The sequence below is a fragment of the Vitis riparia genome, chromosome 5 (assembly GCF_004353265.1).
Source record: "Vitis riparia cultivar Riparia Gloire de Montpellier isolate 1030 chromosome 5, EGFV_Vit.rip_1.0, whole genome shotgun sequence".
NCBI lineage: Eukaryota > Viridiplantae > Streptophyta > Magnoliopsida > Vitales > Vitaceae > Vitis > Vitis riparia.
The window spans coordinates 430006-450860 of NC_048435.1; the positions used below are offsets into that span (position 1 = coordinate 430006).

The 20855-nt window shown below is 36.5% G+C and overlaps 4 protein-coding genes across 6 annotated transcripts; 3 read left to right on the forward strand and 1 right to left on the reverse strand.

Moving 5' to 3' along the window:
• The first annotated feature begins 943 nt into the window (after nucleotides 1-943).
• Nucleotides 944-4035, forward strand: LOC117915478 (probable protein phosphatase 2C 34). The gene is made up of 6 exons (XM_034831081.1): nucleotides 944-1040; nucleotides 1526-1790; nucleotides 1922-2224; nucleotides 2946-3063; nucleotides 3164-3387; nucleotides 3533-4035. The coding sequence occupies exons 2-6, from the start codon at nucleotides 1548-1550 to the stop codon at nucleotides 3764-3766; spliced, it is 1122 nt and encodes a 373-aa protein (XP_034686972.1). The 5' UTR covers nucleotides 944-1040; nucleotides 1526-1547; the 3' UTR covers nucleotides 3767-4035.
• Nucleotides 4036-5300: 1265 nt separating this feature from the next.
• Nucleotides 5301-9501, forward strand: LOC117915479. Its single transcript, XM_034831082.1, has 8 exons — nucleotides 5301-5668; nucleotides 5748-5878; nucleotides 6572-6649; nucleotides 6748-6792; nucleotides 6870-6914; nucleotides 7037-7088; nucleotides 8722-8818; nucleotides 9033-9501. The coding sequence occupies exons 1-8, from the start codon at nucleotides 5356-5358 to the stop codon at nucleotides 9196-9198; spliced, it is 927 nt and encodes a 308-aa protein (XP_034686973.1). The 5' UTR covers nucleotides 5301-5355; the 3' UTR covers nucleotides 9199-9501.
• Nucleotides 9502-9779: 278 nt separating this feature from the next.
• On the forward strand, nucleotides 9780-15021 carry LOC117915480. 3 transcript variants are annotated; one of them, XR_004651393.1, is made up of 9 exons: nucleotides 9785-10123; nucleotides 10203-10333; nucleotides 10651-10728; nucleotides 10844-10888; nucleotides 10984-11028; nucleotides 11132-11183; nucleotides 12476-12572; nucleotides 12778-13971; nucleotides 14091-15021. XR_004651393.1 is itself a non-coding variant. In XM_034831083.1 (9 exons), exons 1-8 carry the CDS (start codon nucleotides 9991-9993, stop codon nucleotides 12941-12943), a joined length of 747 nt encoding a protein of 248 aa, XP_034686974.1. In that variant the 5' UTR covers nucleotides 9785-9990; the 3' UTR covers nucleotides 12944-12966; nucleotides 13516-13869. The 3 variants fall into 3 exon arrangements, 2 of the variants coding, with proteins under 2 accessions (XP_034686975.1, XP_034686974.1); XM_034831083.1 differs by lacking the exon at nucleotides 14091-15021 and having other exon boundaries at nucleotides 12778-12966; nucleotides 13516-13869; XM_034831084.1 differs by lacking the exons at nucleotides 12778-13971; nucleotides 14091-15021 and adding an exon at nucleotides 12687-12768 and having other exon boundaries at nucleotides 9780-10123.
• On the reverse strand, nucleotides 13685-20514 carry LOC117915477. Its single transcript, XM_034831080.1, has 7 exons — nucleotides 20015-20514; nucleotides 19238-19435; nucleotides 18391-18663; nucleotides 16407-16509; nucleotides 15359-15477; nucleotides 15072-15248; nucleotides 13685-14769 (listed from the first exon to the last, which is right to left on the reverse strand). The coding sequence occupies exons 1-7, from the start codon at nucleotides 20303-20305 to the stop codon at nucleotides 14017-14019; spliced, it is 1914 nt and encodes a 637-aa protein (XP_034686971.1). The 5' UTR covers nucleotides 20306-20514; the 3' UTR covers nucleotides 13685-14016.
• Between the last annotated feature and the right edge of the window lie 341 nt (nucleotides 20515-20855).

The window sequence follows — 20855 nt, forward strand, 5'->3', positions numbered from 1 at the left end:
TTAATTTAGGCCATATGGTAAAATTTGGGTCATCGAATGGGGGTAACGAGCAAATGGGGGGTCAAAAGTGTAAAAAAAAAAAGAAGGGAAAACCATAATATAAAATGTCAGGTACAAAACAACAAAAAATAATGGGATCAACGGGACAAAAAAAGGTTCTTCTAAGAATAGGTGAAAAAATATTCATTATAACTTGTAGATCCTCTTTTCTTAAAGTTCTTATTAGATTCACCTTTATATAAACTTTAGTATAAACAAAAACAATGGAAACCTTTCTATTTAATTTCTATAAGAGCACATTTCATTCCATTACATGTACTTATGAATTACATGCATAATATTTACTCGACAAAAACTTAAAGATGAAACATCATGCCTTCCAGAGTTATAATATTATCAAACATAGTTGATAGGAACAATCGTAATTGTCACAAAAAAAAAAAAAAAACCCATAATTGCTTTCAAATTAAATGGTCTAGCCTACTTTCCTTGGATATCACACTACCATAACCAAACCCTTGTTTAAAATACTTAATGTACTACTTTCATGATATCATTACTTCTAACCACTCCGAAAAAGAACTTATATTTACTAATTCCATTTCCTTCGCCAAGAATTATTTAATTGCATTACGACTTCTTCAAAATATTTTTTAAAATTATCATGAATTCCCATCCACAAGAAAAACTTTATTCAATTCCCACTGTTCTTCTAAAATAAGCATTTTTAATTAGCCTCAATTTCCATCCACGTAAAAACTGTAATTAATTCAGAACAAACATTTTTTATTTGAGTCAATTTCCATTCAAAAAAAAAAAAATCTTTTACTATTTTGTCCTAATCCATATTATAATTTTCTTTCAGACCAAATCTGAATAAAATATTTTGATTACTATTTTACTTAAATGAAAAATGGCCCTTCCCGGTAAAAGCTATGCTTTAGATTCTAGAATTGGAAAGATCAGTTGGTTTGGCAATAGTTCGCCGGAGAGATCTCCGGGACGGAGTGATCGGTCTTTGACCACCGCGGAAAAACAAGGTTGTGTGTTAGTTCTCTGAACATCAGTTGCTTATGTTATTTAGAGGCAGTAGATTAAGACCATGTTTGGTCGGGGAAACCAGAGAAAGTTTTTCATTGTTTGTACTTGCAAAAACTAGACCAAGGACTCAGCTGAGAGGATAGGTTTTCTTTCCATCGGTTCTGTGTGGGGAGGAATGGTTTTCAATTCTTCCTGTCTTTCCTTTTGGTTCCGTTGGGCTCCTTTCGAGTGTGAATACTTTTTAGCTTCAAGTTGACCTTCAGTCATTGCACTTCGTATTTTGCTTTAATTTATTTATGTTTGGTAGCAAAGGAAGGAGGAAAACGAAAGAAAATTTTCTATCTTACTTTTTCTATTGTTTGGATTGGAATGTAATTGTAACAAATGAATTCATTTACTTCTTCCAGTACTCAGTAGACATGAGAGTCATTTTCATATTTGATAATCTGATTAAATAGATTGGAAAATACCATGTAATTTGCAGGTGTGATTTGGAGGGAAGGCCGATGGAGAATCTTTTGGCTCTTTTTGATGCATTGATGCGGAATATATCACTCATGAAAGGGGAGAGCTGGAGGAGTGATGTTGGAAGAGAAGCTGCTGAATCGTTAGCAAAGGAAGCAAGGGGGAACAATTTGATGTTGACTTCTCCAGGCATTATAAATTCAAGGGGCTCTAGCAATTTTGCCTCTGTCTTCTCCAAGAAAGGAAAGAAAGGAGTGAATCAAGATTGCTTCATTGTGTGGGAGGAGTTTGTATGCCAATCATATCTCAAAGTCAATATATGGCAAACTTGTTATTAGAATCTAGAACAATTCTTTGAAAATGATAATTACCATTTAGTTTCTAATCGATTGACAAATTCGGGTTTGGTTGGTAGGAGTTTGGATGCCAAGAAGACATGACCTTTTGTGGGATTTTTGATGGGCATGGCTTGTGGGGGCACCATGTAGCCAAAAGGGTCAGGAAATTGATGCCATCATTTTTGTTATGCCATTGGCAAGAAACTCTTGCACTTGCTCAGGGTTTTGACATGATGGGACTTGATAGAAACCTTTGCCCATTTGATATATGGAGGCAATCCTACTTGAAAACTTGTGCTGCCATTGATGAGGAGCTCGAGCAGCATGCAGATCTTGATTCTTTTCGCAGTGGCACCACAGCTTTGACAATTGTTCGACAGGTAGCTGCATAATATCTAATTTGAGCAGATAACTGCTTGGTTTGATTAGTCATTTCATTATTGTTCTTTTGAATTGATACTTGTTTTCAGTTTTATCACTTCTAGTAGATTTCCTTCGTGTTATCTTTGAAATAACAAAACCTCGTAACCCAAATTTCAAAGTCCGCTACATGATTCCTTGACCACCATTCAGCTCTATCTAATGTTATGTCTTCTGTTGTCAAATATTGAAATTAAAGAAAGAAAAAGGAGTTTTAATTTGCAAAAGATGCTTTGGCTGAAGTGACGTATTGAAAAGCTTGAGGTTAATTTGTACAGATGAGGAACAGACCTCTAGTTTGTATGGGAATTCCTGGGCATGTCCTAGTTTGAATTAGTTCCCCATGTGGTCAAGGCCAACCCTCTGTATAGAGGTACAAATAAGGTCGAGGTTGTCTACTTGTAGCTGGAGGTTGAGGTTGTCTAGAATGATTTCAATAGGTGGTATCTTCTTTGCCACCCTTGTTTCTTTGTCTACCAACCAAAAGCAAGTCACAGATATTTTAATAAAAATAGGAAAATGGATTTCTAAGATCATTTTGGACTGAGCTGGATAATTTATACCGTTGTCCCTTGAAAATTTTATTGGTTTGGAAAACTAAATTAAAAGACTATCAGATATTAGAAATTTTTAGATTCAAGCAGAAAGTTGCCTCAGCCTTTGCCACATTAACTTTTTCAGGGAGAACTCATTATCATAGCAAATGTTGGTGATTCTCGGGCTGTGTTGGGAACCACGTCTGATGATGGCAGCCTTGTAGCAGTTCAACTTACCGTCGACTTTAAGCCCAATTTACCTCGTTAGTTCTCCTTCTCTACATGTGTTTGTGGGGTGTTGTGTTAACAAGTTATACTAAGTACATATTGATAATTTTACACTCCTATTCATCTTGGTTACAGAGGAAGCTGAGCGAATAACTAAGTCCAGAGGGCAGGTATATTGCTTACAAGATGAGCCAGGGGTGTACAGGGTTTGGATGCCAAATACAAAGACACCAGGGTTAGCAATATCAAGAGCCTTTGGTGACTACTGCATGAAGGACTTTGGGGTTATTTCCGTGCCTGAAGTCACACAAAGAAATATAACCAGCAGAGACCAATTTGCCATTTTAGCCACAGATGGGGTATGCCTTTCATTGTTTCTGGTCCCAAATTTTACATCAACGCATTACTTTCTTAAATTGGTTTGGCAAAGGTTAGATTTTAAGTAGATTTGATCTTAGTGAAAAAAACCCATAAATGACAAGTTGTTCTGGCTTTTGTGTTCAGGTATGGGATGTCATCTCCAACCAAGAGGCAGTTGAGATTGTTTCTTCAGCACCAGACCGAAACAAATCTGCTAAAAGGCTGGTGGAATGTGCAGTTGATGCATGGAAACGAAAGAAACGGGGTGTTGCAACGGATGACATCACAGCTATTTGCCTCTTCTTCCACCCTTCACCCTCCCAGCAAGGCAACAATGCTAAGGTCCTAGAAGAGGCTGGCATGACAAAAGCTGGGTAATTGCTCATTGCCCTTGCCTTTAGGCTATCTTTCAACTATGTTTCAATTTCAATATCTTTGTTGCATGCCTTTAAATGTATGCAAGTTTGAATGAAAAATCATAAATGTGAACAAGAACTTTCCTGAATATTGTGGACTCTTCCTCGTTTCTGAATTATATCTTCACCAGTTGGATCAAATCTCATGTATGTTTTTGTATTATTCAAAAATACTAGTGCTGTTATGTGCTGTAATTCACAAGAGAAATATCTTGATGGTATTTAAGATTACTCACGTGTAGAAACAGAATGGGGATGTAAGTGATGATTTAGAAGCCACATTGTGCTCTAATGATATTATGAGAAAAGCTCTTAAGAGGTTTACATATGGACAGATGATGGCCAGTTTGGAAATTATTTTTGAAAAAAAGTTTGATAAATTTAAAATAAAAAACTGTTTTTAAAAAAATTGTTTTCAAGCCACAGATTTTTAGAATAAATTTATGTGTTTTCAATTGTTGTTTTTCAGAATGTGATGAGTTACAATTGAAAACAAAGAAAATGTTTTAAAAAAATTTATATTGTACGTATTTAAGTTTTTAAACAAAATTTTGTTTTTAAAAATTATTTCCGAGAGTTGCATTTGAAATCGCTTCCAAATGGCTCTATATTACCTAATAATTGTTTTATGACAAGATTACTCAACCTTTATAAATTCATGTACATCCCAATTCCTCTTCTTCCATTTCTCCTCATTTATTAGTCTTTGGCTAATCCTATGAAGGGTTAAAAAAAAATTAAATTTATTTTTTAGATGAATGGATAAGAAAATCATCATTGTTATAAACCAAGATGTATGGTTTTTGTTTTGTTTTTTTTTTTTTTTTTTTTTTTAAATATTAATTTATTTTTCGGGCATTTTGGGAGTTCGTTCTAAGGAAGGTAAGTTGAGGTTATCCAAAAAATTTCGCTGAGGTATTCTTTTTAACATTGGGAAGTATACTTCCAAACAATAAATAAATGTCCGAAGACATGCCCGTAAACATTAGAAGAGGTGTCTTACACTATATTTCGATGCACTTTTATAACGTTGGATACTAAAATGCCAAAAGTGTATAAAAACTTCTATGTTAACTCTTTTATAATCAAAATCTCTCTTTATGTTTGGTTCCCAAAAATATATATATATATATTTAAAGTTAATAATTTTTTAAAATCATTTCACGTTTAAATAATTTAAAAATATATAAATTTTTAATTAATTATATTTGATTTTTTTTCCGTATATTTTTATCAATGAACGCCTTTTTTTTCTCTCCTTGTATTTTCTGACAACTAAACATTGTTGTTGACACCAATTTCATCCATAAAAGTCAGATTTGTTAAGGAAGAAGACTAGTGAAACAGGAGGGTAATTTAGGTAAAAATTTAGGTTAATAAGCTTGCGACTTGTGACTTGTGAGTTGTGAGCGTGTAAAAGCCTAAAAGGCAAGGATAGTCTCTTCCATTTTTATCGCTTAGAACATGGGCGGTACTGAAATGACAAAAACGACCCTGAGTGATTAATAAATAGCAAAAAGACCCTCTCTCCCCTCTCTAGCTTCTTTTCCGATGACCATTTCTCTCGATTTCCCATTCATTCCCTGGACTTCCTCGCGAGGGCGTGGGCGCACTGGGCGGTGGCGCCATTCCAGAAGCCTCTCCTCACTTGCCTTCCCAACACCTCACAGAGCGATAGCTACATACACTGCTCTTCATTTCGCAGCCAAACCCGACCGCTGGGCATCCTCGCCGGCCTTGTATTCCGGGGACGTCATCAATCACTCTGAACTGACTGAACTTCACGATGAATCCGATTTTGAAAAGCTTGCCTCCTCCAACAATGATCTTCTCTCCATCTGCGGTTTCGGTTCTCTTCTCTCCGGTATGTATGATCATCATCCGTGCTAGAATTTTCTTGTTGTTAGTATGCGATCAATGTGTGTGATGCGCTGTGGTACCAGAGAGGAGCGCGAGGAGTACCTTTCCGGATCTAATCAACTTCAGAGTCGCAAGATTGAACGGATTTCGCCGTGTCTTCGCTCATGTTACTCCAGTTTTCTTTGAGCGCGGCGTTGCCAAACCGGAGACCATGGTTAATATAAACTCATTCCTTAGCAGTGCCTTTTGTCAAGTACCTGACCTCTGTTTGGTTGCTGAGAAAACTCAGGAAAGTAATAAAAAAAACTAAGGGCTTGTTTGCTGGCAGGTATAAAAATTGTGTTTTCAGAATCTATTTTTTTTTTTTTTTAAGTTAAACTATAGTGTCTTTTTACTATTTTCAATAGCTTATGTGCTTGGAATTTTTAGAACTCAAAATTTAGAACTGAAAAAAATTTTAGTTTATATTTTAACAAATATAATGAAGACCTGTTTTCAGGAAATGTTCCCGAATACGGTTTTTGGGGACATGTTCATAAAAAGTTTTTAATAACCATGTTGATCCAAAACTTTCAGAAAAATGTTGATGCACATGTTTTTTGTGTTTTTTTTTCTATTTTTTTAATACAGATAAAATATAGACCATTTCCTATTTTCACTGCCAAACAGGCCCTAGAATGTTGAATTTAATATTTTTTTTCCCCCTCAGAAAGCAGGAAAAGACTTACCACAACTATGGCAATTGGCTTTTGTTGGACTCATAGAGAGATATTCTTTCTTTTCCTGATTTCCTCAGAAACCAAATGGAGATAAATCATTTAGTTTTGAGCAAAGGGAGGTCTTTCTTATGACAAGGAAAATTGTACTGAATGCATTATTCGTTATATGTAAACTGCAAACATTTCAGGAGATTTCAGGCTTGAGTGTGGAGCCTTGTGAAGGGGAAAGCCTTATAGTTACTGTATTTGAGATTTATAGATCAGAGGTAAACAACAATATTAGTGCTTATTTTGAATCTTAAAGAACAGGGTAGTGAAGTTCTACTTCTCAAGATTAACTTAATGTGCTACTTCTTAAAGTCAGATTCCGTCTTATATCAAGAGGGAGATTGAGTATCGGTTTCTAGCAGTGAGTTCCTGGATTTTTACTCGATTGTCATTTCGAACATTTTGGTTGCCTTCTTTATATGTGAATGTGAATGGCAGGTCTTCCCTGAAACACTAGATGGGACCCCATTTACTAGTCCAGCGGTGCGTGAAATGGATGATTCACTATGCTGTAAAAATATTTTCCATGGCTTCTCATTTTCCTTTCTATTATTTGGCTGCAAATTACTTTATCAATGGATTATGGGTTTGTGGATTTTATTTAGGTGCTTTGTGCTCGTTACAGTGACGAGGAATTTTTGCAGATTAGATGTAAAGGTAATCAATCTTCTTTGGATTTTCCTATTAGTTTAAAGACCTCTATGGTTATAGGCACCTGGGGAAAGAAATATGACAAATGAGTACTTCTCTGGGACATCTATAATTCTTGTTTTGAGTTGTGTACTCTAGCCACTCTTTTGTTTGTGATTTAGATCAAGTGCATGAAATACTGAACAAGTTGATTGACTTGTTTGAAGGTGAATAGATGACTACATACAACTTGGAACATATGTGCTTCACAAACATATTCCCTTCTTTAGGATCCTTATAAGCTTATACTGTGTAGATCTTGAAATCATACTTGGTAGGCCTCAAGGAAAGGATACTGAGAGAATTTCTAGATAAGATCAATTTAAATCTGGCTATTGTCACTAAGGTGCACATTACTTTGTGCTAAAGCTAAATTTTTAGTCATATATCGCTATCTTCTATGGTATTGATAGCTGACAAAATTACTTCTACTTTACAAATTGTAATCTCCAATAGATCAATAGGTCCTGAATCCAGAATTGCATGATAGCTCAGTGGCAGTTTGGAACCCTGAACTGCAATTTCAGTTTACTATTTTTTATAATGGTAAACTCTGTTCTTAGTCCTTTAATTCAAATTCATATCTGCAAACCAATTGTGATGGTTGAATTCTTTTATTTATATCTAAGAGTCCACTCTTTAGTATTTAAGAAAGTGCATAAAGCTGATTCTTCCTTGATTTTAAAAATAAATTTGATGGAGTTGTAGGTACCTGATTGAGTGCCAAGTTCTGTTGGTTTTAGACAAGTTTTGAAGTTTGGAACCAAAGATTAGAATGGTTCCATTTGTTCTATGCCTTATTTTCTGTGATAAGTCATCAGCATTCTCATTGGAACAAGTTGATGGTGGTCAATAAGATTTTGTTTGTCCTGATCAGAGACCTGTTCTGCCCAGGAACAATATGCATCCTTCCTTTCCTTTTGCACACATTTTTCTTTTCTTAGAAAATAACAAGTGAAATGGAATTAATAATATCACAAGGATTTCATTTCTCAGGCACAAGTAATGAGCCTGCAGCAGTGTGACTCTAGTCAATGCACTTAACTTCTCAGCATTGCATCATCTTTTTTGTTTCTGTAATTGTGCTATAATATTCTCAGATTTTGAAGCCCTAAAACCTTTTCTTGGGTGTGGATGTTCCAGACCTCTCATGAAATTAAGTTCATGGATGACTGTTGATCTTGATAGAGTTCTAACCCCTAATTTGTAACCAAATAATTAAGATCCAAAAATTCTTTCTCACTCATGTAATGGCTTGGGTATTAGGTCCCAGGAAATAACACATGATTCTTTTGTGCATCAATGTAAGGATGCGTCCAACTCCTAATGGATTAGACTTTAATGTTGGAAGTGACGTCAACTATCATTATTTGATTTTAAAGATTGAGAAGCTGGGCATATTGGTCATGTTCTATGTGTTTTACTTGAGAGGAAGTAGAAAATAATTTTTATCATAAAACCTTAAGGTTCTCCATACCCGTGTGAGAACTGAGATCTTCATGTACTGCAGCAGACTCGATCATTGGACTTGTTAGGGGGTCATTTTGAATTTCTTTCCACATGTTCTCCTCGTGCTAATTTGCTAGCTACTTTCATACAGGGAGCAAGGAGATGTTTTTTGAGCAATATGGGCGATATAACATCCACAAGATTTGGCGAGATGATGTCTTCCCTTGCCGAGTTTATCTTCGGCACTGGTTAGTGTTAATTATCCTTGAATGTTTTGCTTACACATGTTCATAGTATTGCTTGAGGAATCTGGGAATGATTTACAAATCTTGAACCACGGTGCAATATTTTGTTCACACCCTAGTAAATGATATGATCTAATACTTACACTTTCTAGGATGTACTTTTGTTTTTAAGTACTAACTTCTATATGTGAACTGAAAGATGCAAAACACTCTGTAGTTTGTTGGCAGCAAAGAGTCTCAGCGATGCAGCCTACAACGACTTCCTCGATCACACTTTCCTTGCAGACCGCAAAACAACCATCCGGGAATACTTAGCCACAACAGGTTCAGGCATCATGGAAGAGGAGCCTCCAGAATCCCTCAAGGCCCGTTATGGTGGTTGATATGAACAAGTCCACAGAGCAGAGCCAAATTTGGAAGCTGCAAATAAGGCTTCCCATATTAGGACATGAAATTCTTCAACCTTGCGGTTTGTGCAGGCTAAAAATAAGGGGGAGAGTCACTGGAGGCAATTGAAATATGTAAAAGCCCTCTTCACCCCCTTTTTCTCCTTCAATTTGTTTAGTCACCATATTGGAGATTTAAACTGTGAATCTTCTATTAAATTTAATGGTTCATTGTTGGAACATGTAACTTCCATCACCCTTAAATTCTATGATTATTTTAGAACTGATTTTAGCCTTTTAGGATAAATTTGTTCTAGATTCAAAAATCATTTGTGGCATCACTAGTATAGTTGGCTCCAGTTGAGAGTGATTTTGCATAGTATGTGGATGTGGGGAGAAAATGCTTAGTTGCTGAGAAAATGGAGAGTATAGGTGGGTGTAGAGAAGTTGAAGAGAAAGGTATTTTCGTAATTATAATTTCTACATAAACTTAGTTTTTAAAAAGTAAGAACAGTGAGAGATTTTTTTTTTTTTTTTAATTATGCATTTGGAGGTGCCACGTGAATTGACCTAAGTACCCTTCAAGTGATTGACAAATGGCAAAACCGCCAACAACCGTCCACCAGTCATGCTTTTTCTGCCTATGACCACTCACTCGCGCGCATGGAGCGTGGCCCGTGGCGACATTCAAAAATCAAAAGAGTTCCCTGGACTCACCTTCCCAACTCATCGTAAAGCAACAACCAAACACACTCCTCTTCACCTCTCCGCCAAACTCGATCTCCGGCCATGTCGTCGGGCGAGGTTCGTGATGATTCCAAACTGATAGAATTGAAGGATGAATCCGATTTCGAAAAAGTTCTCTCTCCCGACGGTGGTCTTGATCTTCTCTCCGTCTGCGGCTTCGGTTCTCTGCTCTCAGGTAAGGACGATCGTTATCATCATTACTAGAATTCTTGTTAGTATACGATCAATGTGTGTATGATGCGTTGTGGAACCAGAGAGAAGTGCGAGGAGCACATTTCCGGATCTGATCAACTTCAGAGTTGCGAGATTGAACGGCTTTCGACGTGTCTTCGCTCATGTTGCTCCAATTTTTTTTGAGCGCGGCATCGCCAAACCAGAAACCATGGTTAATATAAACTTATTCCTAGTAGTGTTTTTCATTTTAACTTTATTTCTGTTTGGTTGCTGAGAAATTTGGGGGAATGGGAGAAATTCTTCAATAATCTCATGTTTTGTGCTGTTTTTGGTTTTGAAATTGCAAAAAATTCACTCAACTAAGTCATGGCTTTTGTTAGAATTCGCAGAGGAGTTTTTATTTTTGTTTTTCTTACATTTTCTCAACAACAAATTGACCTTAGTTTATTCAATTTTGAGTGGGGAAGTTTTTATATGATGAAGAAAATTGGATTAATTTTTTGTTTTGTGTTAATTGTAACATCTCAGGAGATTTCAAGCTTGAGTGTGGAGCCTTGTGAAGGGGAAACCCTTATAGTTACTGTATTTGAGATTCAAAGATCTGAGGTAAACAAAAACTTTCAACTGTTGGTGCTTAATTTGAATCTTGAGTGTAAGCAAGAACAGATGAATGATTTCACAATTCTCAATATTAACTCAATATGCTGCTTCACAAGGTCAGATTCCATCTTTTATCAAGAGGGAGCATGAGTTTCGATTCTTAGCTGTAAGTTTGTTACATGTTTACTTCATTGATATTTTCTTATTTTTTTAATATCTTATTTGTTTGTGAACCTGAATCCATTTAATATTTTATGGCAGGTCTTCCCTGAAACATTAGACGGGAAGCTCTTTACTACTCCAGCGGTGGTTCACTTTGCACTATAGTTTTTTTTTTTGGTTCTTTGCCGCTGTATGATTTGCTCATAAATTATTCTGAAACAGACAGTTGGTTTGTGAATGTGTGCAGGTACTTTGTGCTCGTTACAGTGATGAGGAATTTTTCCAGAATAGATGCAAAGGTAATCTTCTTTGGTGTCCTACTTACTATTAGCTTGAGAATAAACTTAATTACTTTTTCGTGACATCTGCAGCATGCTTGACAAGGATGGTGACTGCTTCTGATGTTAATTATTAGCATTTTTGTATAACATGGGTTTCTCAAGTAGCCACTGTTCTGCTCATGGTTGAGATTGATTGCATAAAATACTGAACAAGTTGAGTGATTCATCCAAAGATGATTGTACTACTTGGAATTTACACTTCATTTAACCTGGGGTTTTCAGATGGCCATTATTCTAACAGTTTTTTGAAAGAACTTTATACAGTGTTGATCTAGAAAACTAACCTGGTGTGCTGTAGAAAAACATGTTGAGAAAAACTTGAGTAACTTATTATACATTGATCTGTTGTGTAAATCTTTTTCTTGTCACCTAGGTCCACATGTTTCTTTCAAAAGTTAATGGTAGTTATATGCTTCTTCCCCCTAAAATATCATCCATCTCAATGTTTAGGAGCTGTGAAAATTACTAGTATTTTACAAATATATGGAATGATAGATTTGCAGAAGTAATATATGAAATGGAATTAACTTATTTCCAATCACAGGGATTCATTTCTCCATCACAGCATGGCTACTCAGATTAGTGCTCTTAATTTCCCAGCATTGCATTGTATCGTATTTCCTTTTTCATCATCTTTGGCATAATTCTGCTGTAAGATTCAATTACTTTTAGCCAACATAGATAATAAAACCTTTTTCTTTGCTTCTTCTTTGACATTGATTTTCCAGTCTCATCTCCTTTGCAACTAGGATTGTTAAGACCCAAAATTTCTGCCTACCCATGTAATCATTTGGCCTATAGATTCCATTAAATGACAAATTTGTTCTGAATTCCAGTTTGATGATTTGACCAACTTCCTAGTAATAAACTTTGTAAGTTGGTAGTGATGGCATTCATCCTGTGGTTGTTTAAGAGATTAAGAAGCTTGCAATGGCTATGCCCCTATATATAATTGAGAAATGAAGTTTTTACTTTTCTACAGTGATTCCAACATTCAAGGAAGATTAAATAATTCTTACCATAAAACTTAAGGCTCTGTACAAGCTAAATGTAAAGGAAATTAAAACCTATGGACATCATTCAAATACTCGCATGGGGAAAAAGATCTCTATTTGATTTCATCGATCTTTGTCATTGGAGCAGTCAGTGTTTTTTTTTTTTAATTCCTTTGTACTCTTTTTCCTCCTTTGCTGCTTGTCATTGAAATGTAGGAATGCATTCTCATATATTTTTTTGCTACTATTATGCAGGAAGTAAGGAGATATATTTTCAGCAATATGGCCGCCATAACATCCATAAGATTTGGCGAGATGATGTTTTACCTTGCCGTGTTTATCTTCGACACTGGTCAGTGTTGATTATCTTTTATATATATTTTTTACATATTTTATTGCCTGAGGGATATGGGAATTGTTTCCAACTCACAAGAACCACATTTTCTTCACACCTATGTTGATCTAGAAAACTATGCTTCAATATGCTGCTTTTCATATGCACGCTGTTTGCAATGCCAACTTTGTTGACAAACTGAAGGTCGTTAAATACTCTGTAGTGTGTTGGCTGCAAAGAATCTAAGTGACGCAGCTTACAACAATTTTCTAGATCACACTTACCTGGCGGACCGTAAAACAACCATCCGTGAATACTTGGCCACAACAGGTTCAGGCATCATGGAAGAGGAGCCTCCGGAATCCCTCAGGGCTCGCTATGGTGGTTGATTTTAACCAGTCCACTAAATTTGGTATGGGAATATGATACCAACTTTCTGTTACTTTCTGAAGTTTTGTTTCAAATTGACCTTTTTGGTCATTAAAATATTACTATTTTGGTCCTCTTCTCTCTGGCATCTCAAACTATTGTTCAAAATGGCCCCTTTACCATATATTTTATTTTTGTTTTTTCTTTTTAAATTTATTTCAAACTGCATCTCGAAATTACATTTTATTACAAATTTAAAAACCATGTCTTGAAAGTATGATTTTAATATGCATTTAGAAACACTTTAATACAGCAATTTCTAATTCATATGGAAGCCTAAAATACGGTTTCAAACTAATTTAAAAAAAAAAATATTTTGGACAATAGTTTCAAAAGATGCTATAAGTTATATCATGCACGTAAAATGGGCCAATTGACCCCAAATTCTACTTTTGGCTTATTGTCAACATTCAGCATGGGAATTTGAAAGAAAGGAAGCTTTCCCGTGACTCTTTTTTTTCCTTCTAGTTGGTTGAATGGTGAGTTGGGAGTGAATCGTGAATCTTCTAATATGTCTTGCCCTTGCCTCCAGGTGGGAGATACTGTATACCATAGGAGGAAGACACAGTAAATTGGCTCTACTAGTATCAAATTAATCTCCTTGAAATGGATCTGCAAAACACACCCGCCATTAGTTGAATCATTTTAGTTTGTATCATTTAATGCGAATGATATTTAAGTTTAGAATAATTGAAACATGCTGCAAAACACACTCGAGCAAGAATTTGCCCGAGTTGGATTCTCTCTTTTTTTCTTTCTCTGATTGACATGCAGCCTCAAGAAACAGTTGAATTCTACAATTGGATTCAACAGTCGGTAAGAATCGTGCCTTGTCAATATCCACACTTTGACATGATCAAACATACACTGACGATCAAATTTTTTTCTATTGATATCCTGTAATCCCTTTTCAAGCTGGTAAAAAAATAAGTGGAGTCTACAATGAATCATCGAAGACAAAACCTGTTTGTTTTTCTCAAACACTGGGGTATATCTTTCTTCACTATCATCTTGTTGCTTTTTTTTTTCTTTTTCACATAACATAGCTACTGGCTTCCTCATTTTCCAGTTCCCTGATTAGCAATTCCATCATCTTCTTATACATAGGCATAAAATGATCTTTAATCATTGTCCTTGAGAGCCGGAGCTTACTGTACAGATTCCTAGGTGTCTCATAAATAGCAACATGTTCTTCAGCAGGGCCAGCGCCAGTGTCATTGTCAACTGAATCATTGTCATTTGATGGGGGCATAGAAATAATATGCATAATCCTGCCAGGTGGATAGAAGTGCAGGCTCTCCGAAACATCAGAGGAGTTGGGCGTTTTGCTCTCGACTGCATCAGCCAACATGTTCTCCTCTTCAGTGATTTCCATAACTGCAGCCGCTTCTTCCTCCTGAGCCTGAACATCGGGTTCATCCTCCTGCCTCTGGAGCTCCTTCTCCAGTTCATACCACAGCTCACCATCGGTGATGTCTTCTGTGGTGGCTGTGGTAACTTCTCTATCACCTGGGAGGAGTGTTACCTCTTCATCTGTGTCGTCATTGCCTGATCCACCACTGGAAGAGCTGCATTCCGCTTTATTTACAACTGAGACTCTCGTTCCCACTTCAGTCACAAGGGATTCAGATGTTACCTCAGAAGATATTAGAGAAGCCTCAGGCAAATCCTCTTCTTTAGGGCTTGGTAGTGAGCCCACATTGCGGCGACGTGCACCCATGCAAGACCATGATGACAGAGATGAGCGGGTCCTGACAACCGCCTCAGTGACATTCTGTGTCACAACCTGCAATTTGCCAAAAAAATACTCAGGTCATGTTAAAGAGAGACAAGATGACCAAGAAATTAAACAGATAAAGGTGCATGTTAGGTATTTTTAGACTCAGACAAAAAAATAAAAAATGAGTCATGTGCAGTTCATCAATAAATGCTTGTGCAGTTCAGACACCAGAATTCAGACAGTTCAATGATCTACTGTAGCTGCGCATGGTGCTCATAGAGTTGCAATAAATTTTAATCCACTATTGAATATTGACAATTTAGATTCAGTCACTGGTTTGTCATCCACAAAAATGAGTCACATTGTACCTGAGTGCTGCTGGAGACAGGACGCAGAAGTGCACCAGCACCAGAAACTCTTGCCCTTGCACTGGCTATTGAAGGCAACCGAGAACTCAGAGCGGTTGCAGAGCGATAAACGACATTAATGACTCTTGTTCTCTGAACTTGATCACGCAGATCATTTAACCAAGATGACGCGGTGACCTGATTATATCCACTCAAAATTAGGATTCTGATGCCTATTAGAGCTTAAGATAGGAACTCACATCATAATTAACAAGAATAAATATTCTATATGCACAAGGTTACAGCACCTCAGAGCGAAGATCATCAACAGACACTGCTGAAAATGTAGGCACCAGGTCAGAACCATTGATGACAGTAGTGATAAAGTGCCTTCCTGATTCTGCTAGATCCCACGTCATGCAGGCAGCTGCACAATGGCAACAGTAATTCAAGCGTTTAGAGAGAAGCACATCGCACTAAAATAGAAATTTACCTACAGTAACCGGGAATAGATAAGTCACATTTCAGAAAAATGGACTTAGATGATTATGCTTTTCCATGAGGACAAAAGGAATTTAACTCATTTCAAGCTTGAAAACCTAATCAAAATGGCTCCAAGCAGATTTTCATCACTCATCCTCGGCATCAAGGATTGCCAAAAATTGGCAGTCAAATGAGGCTATGATTTGTGTTGCCATTTAAAAAACCTTGCTGAAAAAATAAAAATTTTACCACCATGTTTTATAATAGAGTTTGTTAGTCCCCTCCACACACACAGACAACCAATGTTGCATATCTATGTTATATCTCAAATTCAAATAGCCCATAAGTTTAGATGTGTGTATTCTTCATCCTACTGGGTCTCATTGGTTGCAAACCAGAATGTTACAGGAAAATTGAACATTCTAGTAGCAAAACTCCATACCATTAGTTAATCCAAATCCGATGAAGAAATCATTGAATAATCATGATAATAATTAGAAACTCTAGGTCCTAGGATGTTAGGAGTTATCTTGCAACGAAACAGAGCTGAGTTCATATCAGACACAGGTCACAGACAATAACATCAACTTGCTTCTGGATCATTTAAAACTGGAAATCATAGGTAAGATCCCAAGTTGCAACTGATGTGGGAATCCATATTACTGCAAATTCATCAAAAAAGCTAGGGTGATGATCTCCATCTGTTTTCATTTAATTAAACAAAGGGGCATGAAAAAAGAAGTTAAAAATGGAATGCTTGCATATATAGGAAAAAGAATTTACACACTCTCAATGGTTTAAGTGTGATAAATTGGTTATCACTTTGAATGTGCTCAAAAGGAAATGTAAGCATCATATTTGATTGGTACGTGCCTGGGGCAAATGTGACACAAGTGGTCGAGGATAACTCTTTCTGTTCTCGAAGAATATATGTTAACAGCGCAGCAGTACCACCACCAAGTGAATGCCCAACAATCTTAAAATGAAAAAGGAAACAAAGTTTATAGATGCAAATAAAATTGTAACTTGAGATTATACACAAAGATCTAGAATTGAGAGCTAATATCATGATAGCAGAACATACAGGTATATAGTGGAAAAGGCTGAAAATTTTTTAATTCCTAGGAAAGCAAACATTAATAAATTCAAAATGATTCTATAACTAGTTTCTCAACAGTCCAATAGCAATAACTAGTAAGTTTAAGCTAAATATAACCTATCAAATAGGGTTGCATCTTGAAACAGCTTTGCTTGTCTCTCAAAGTTGGGTAAATGATTGATCTATTATAAGGCTCAACAAGAATCAAAATGGCTGTTCTACAGTTGTTTTTTTTTTTTTTTTTTGATAGACAAATGAAGATTGTATTAAAAATAAAAGGTACACACGATGTACACAAAGCAACAAAAACCAAAAGGTGCGAATACACAAAAACAAGTAACCACACCCACAAAGAGCCTAACCAATCCACAAAGCCAAAGAACCATCCCCAATGGACAATCTAACTCAATCCCAAAAAAGAACTTTTAATTGTTTGGTCCAAGCTTTCACAATTCTCAAACGTTTTCCTATTTCTCTCCCTCTAAATGGACCAAAAAAGGCATAAAAGAGCCACTTTTCAAGCCTTTTTTCTTTTTTTGGCCAATAAAGAGCATCTCTCTCACTGAAAAGTGCATCACCCACTGAACATCAAATAGAGCAAAAATCAACTGCCACAAAATATGCACTTTCGGACAATGGAGGACATGATCCCCCATTTCTTCTTCTGCCTTGCACAAATAACATCTACTAGGCATCCTCCTGCCTCTCTTTTTGAGCTGATCCTGAGTTAATATCTTAACCTAAGTTGCTTCCCAAGCAAAAAAGCTAGCTCTTACAGGAGCCCAAGAGTTCCAAACTATGCTATGAGGGAAAGACTCTGCTCTCCTACTTGCCAAGGAGGTGTAGAAAGACTTGATTGAAAAGACACCATTCTTTGTCTCCAACCACACCAAATTGTTATCATTACCCGAAAAGATGGAAAAATCATGCAGCCTCCCAAAAAAGACTTCAACTTCCTCCAACTCCCACTCATTCAGCTATCTAAGGAACCTAGGGCCCCAACTGCCTCCTTCCTAGATATCAACCACCCAAGCATCTTTTGAAGAGGCTATAAAATAAAAATTCAGGAATGAATCCCTCAAAAGGTGTATCCCCGCACCACTTATTTGTTCAAAATTTCACCTTATCCCCAAAACCAACCTTAAAACTAGTCTTACCTTTGAACGCCTCCCAACCATTTCTGATTGTCCTCCAAACTCCCACTCCATAACTCTCTCCCACCTCTTTCATACACCAACCCCCATTGTCATGCCCGTACTATTCCACAGTCACCTGCTTCCAAAGAGGATTCCTTTCAATCACAAATCTCCAAGATCATTTTCCTAGAAGAGCCCTGTAAAAGTTCAAAAGATTTATGAAACCCAAGCCCTCTTTTTGTTTATCTAAGCAAACAATGGACCAATTCACCAGATAGGGCTTGTTAAGCAAAGCCCCCCTCCCCAAAAGGACCAATAACATGGAAATTAGTTTTTTTGACGAGACCTCATTATTGAGGCAATCAGAAATTACAGCACAGGTCATGCAGCTTCCATGAAGAGCAGTATTTGTTATACAACAAAAATTTTGAAAATTTTATGGTGCATTAACTTTAGTGTGTTGATGGTTGGATTTATTTTGCAAAAATCACTCAAAATAAACCTATGAATGTATGATCATAAAAACCAGAAATGGATAAAAGAAAAAAGAAAAAAAGAAAAAGAACAATCAAGACAAATTAAAATGTATGATATTCATTTAGATCATAGTGAGAGCATCTACCTTAACATTGAAGCTAGGATATTCTTCCAAAGACTTGAGCAAGAAAGGAGTGCTAAGCTTTGCAATCCAACGAGCTGCTGCAACCATTCCACAGTGTGCATATCCTAAAACTAAATTGATTATCCCACCATCATGTAAAACTGAATGGTGGAAAGGAACCACAGCACCAGTTGCAGCTGTTAGAGTATCTTTAATGCTATGAGTACCCCGAATCAATAGAAGGATGCATTTTGAATTTCTATCACATAAAATTGTGAAAGCAGGCTTCAGAAGCTGCAAAAAGAATATCAAATTATATTCTTCTAATAAAAAATAAAAGGAAATAAAAACAGAATAAGTAAACAACCATGCTTTATCATATAAATTAGAGATCATTTTTTTCTATAAGTTTTCTTTTTTTTCCTTTTTCTTTTTGCTACATGGAATGCACTCTTCCAAATCCCAGTCCTTGCCACCTGAGTCAAGTCTCCGGGGCAACCTATAAATTAAGTTGATAGGAATAGAGGCTGCATGACTATTTCAAGGAAGAAGGTTGTAGAATTAGCAAGTGGTAGAAAACTATATAGATTAGAGACTCTGTTATCCACATATTTACCCACAAATTACTGTTAAATTATAACCAAGGTTTGTAATCAACCATCCGCTTTTAGTAAAATGATCTTATTCAAAAGAAGGAACTTCATCAGAGAGGAGCTAGTTCTTATGTCCTAATCTATAGGGATGGGATCTCTGCAGGAATGCTTAAAAGTAATTTTGTTATCATGTTTCAGTCCTTTTCATATCTGAGTGTAGGTAGTGAGGTTTTCAAGTTTGAACACAATTAAGCATATTTAAGATAATTACATACCCCTGCCTTAGGCTTCTGAAGAAGTACATCTGCCTGAGTGTAGCCAGCAGTCTCTAGAAATACTGGAAATGACTTCTTTGAAAAAAGCATACAAAGGGTCAACAACCTCAGATAATAGTTCAACTCTGCAATAATTTCTGGGCCTTTGAGTTGTACAGAATTACATCCAGCATATACACTAGCAACTTGTAAGTTACCCTGCGAGAACATAAAAACTAAGAAATCTCAATTTTTTTATTTATTTACTTATTTTGATGAGCAAACTTCAGAGAAATCTTAGAACTAAATCGAGGAAGCACAAACTGAAAACAGTTCACATGAGCTCATAATTCTTGACAATTAGAGGCATATTCTTCTCCTTGAGCTTGGTGTAACACAAACAAACAACAGTCTCGTGTTGCAGGTAATATTTTGCAATAAATTTCATATTTAGACATTAAGTGAAGTTTGTTGGTTGAAAATTCAACATATGTTGACAGAAAAAGAATTTAGAATCGAGGTGAGAAATTCCTGGCAAATAAATATAAAATTTACACTTATGAGAATTTAGAATCAAAGGAGAGAAATTCCCGGCAAATAAATATAAAATTTGTACTTACGTTTATAAAATTCTCACGAAATCATTGATTATGCAATCCATGGCTATTCACAGTCAAAGATATAAACAAGCAACTGAAAATATACATCTCACACATCTCATAGGCGAAAACTAGAACCGTTGCAAATAAACAGAATCTTAAAGCAACAGCCAAACTAAGGCCATTCAACACAGCTCACCTGTCTACGCATGAGATAATTGATGCCGAAAGCCAAATCTCCAATCGGCCATTTGCCTAGTGTCTCCGAATACGTAAACCTAAGCGTATCCGACAACGTTGTGATCGTCTCAAACCACGTCGCCGGCGCCTGAGCCGGCCTCCGAGCAATCCTCCTCCCGGATCTACTCAACGACTTCGAAAAATTACCATTGCGATCATCCTCCTGCTCCTTTCCTCCTATTCTCCGACTCAGCACATAGTATAGCAGCATCGCCGCTCCGACCGCCGTCGCCATCGTCGTCGCCGCCATCGAATCGGAATCTCAAGAAAAAACCATCAAACTGAAGATCAGAAAAATCTCCGCCCCGATTCTAGGGTTTTGAAGCTGAACCGAAGAAGAAAAGCAAAATGCATCCAGTTCAGAGATAATGCGAAAACGCAGAGAACCGCGAACGAAAAGGGAGAGGGAACAGAGCTCGCTTTTGGTTTTGGGCGACTCACGAGTGAGTGCTGTGCGAAATTACCAAAAGCAGCCCTGTCTTTCAATAATTGACCCGGACAGGTTCCCCGCGGATCCGAGATTCCGAGTTCTCAACTAAAACCCGTTTGAGACAGTTTGGCTTGCATATAAACAGAAGCCATAATTTTAGAATTTAGGTATAACACATTTTTCTTGATAATACCACAAAAAAAAAAAAAATGCTTAGTAGCTACTAACTAGTAAGGAAGTCATATTGTCTTTATTTTATTTATGGCAAATTTTAGAGAGACAATATCAATAAAGAAAAGCCCCCTCTTTGTCTTTTTTGTTTTATTGCTTTGAAGTCATAATTTTAGAGAGACAATATGGATGGACTTGC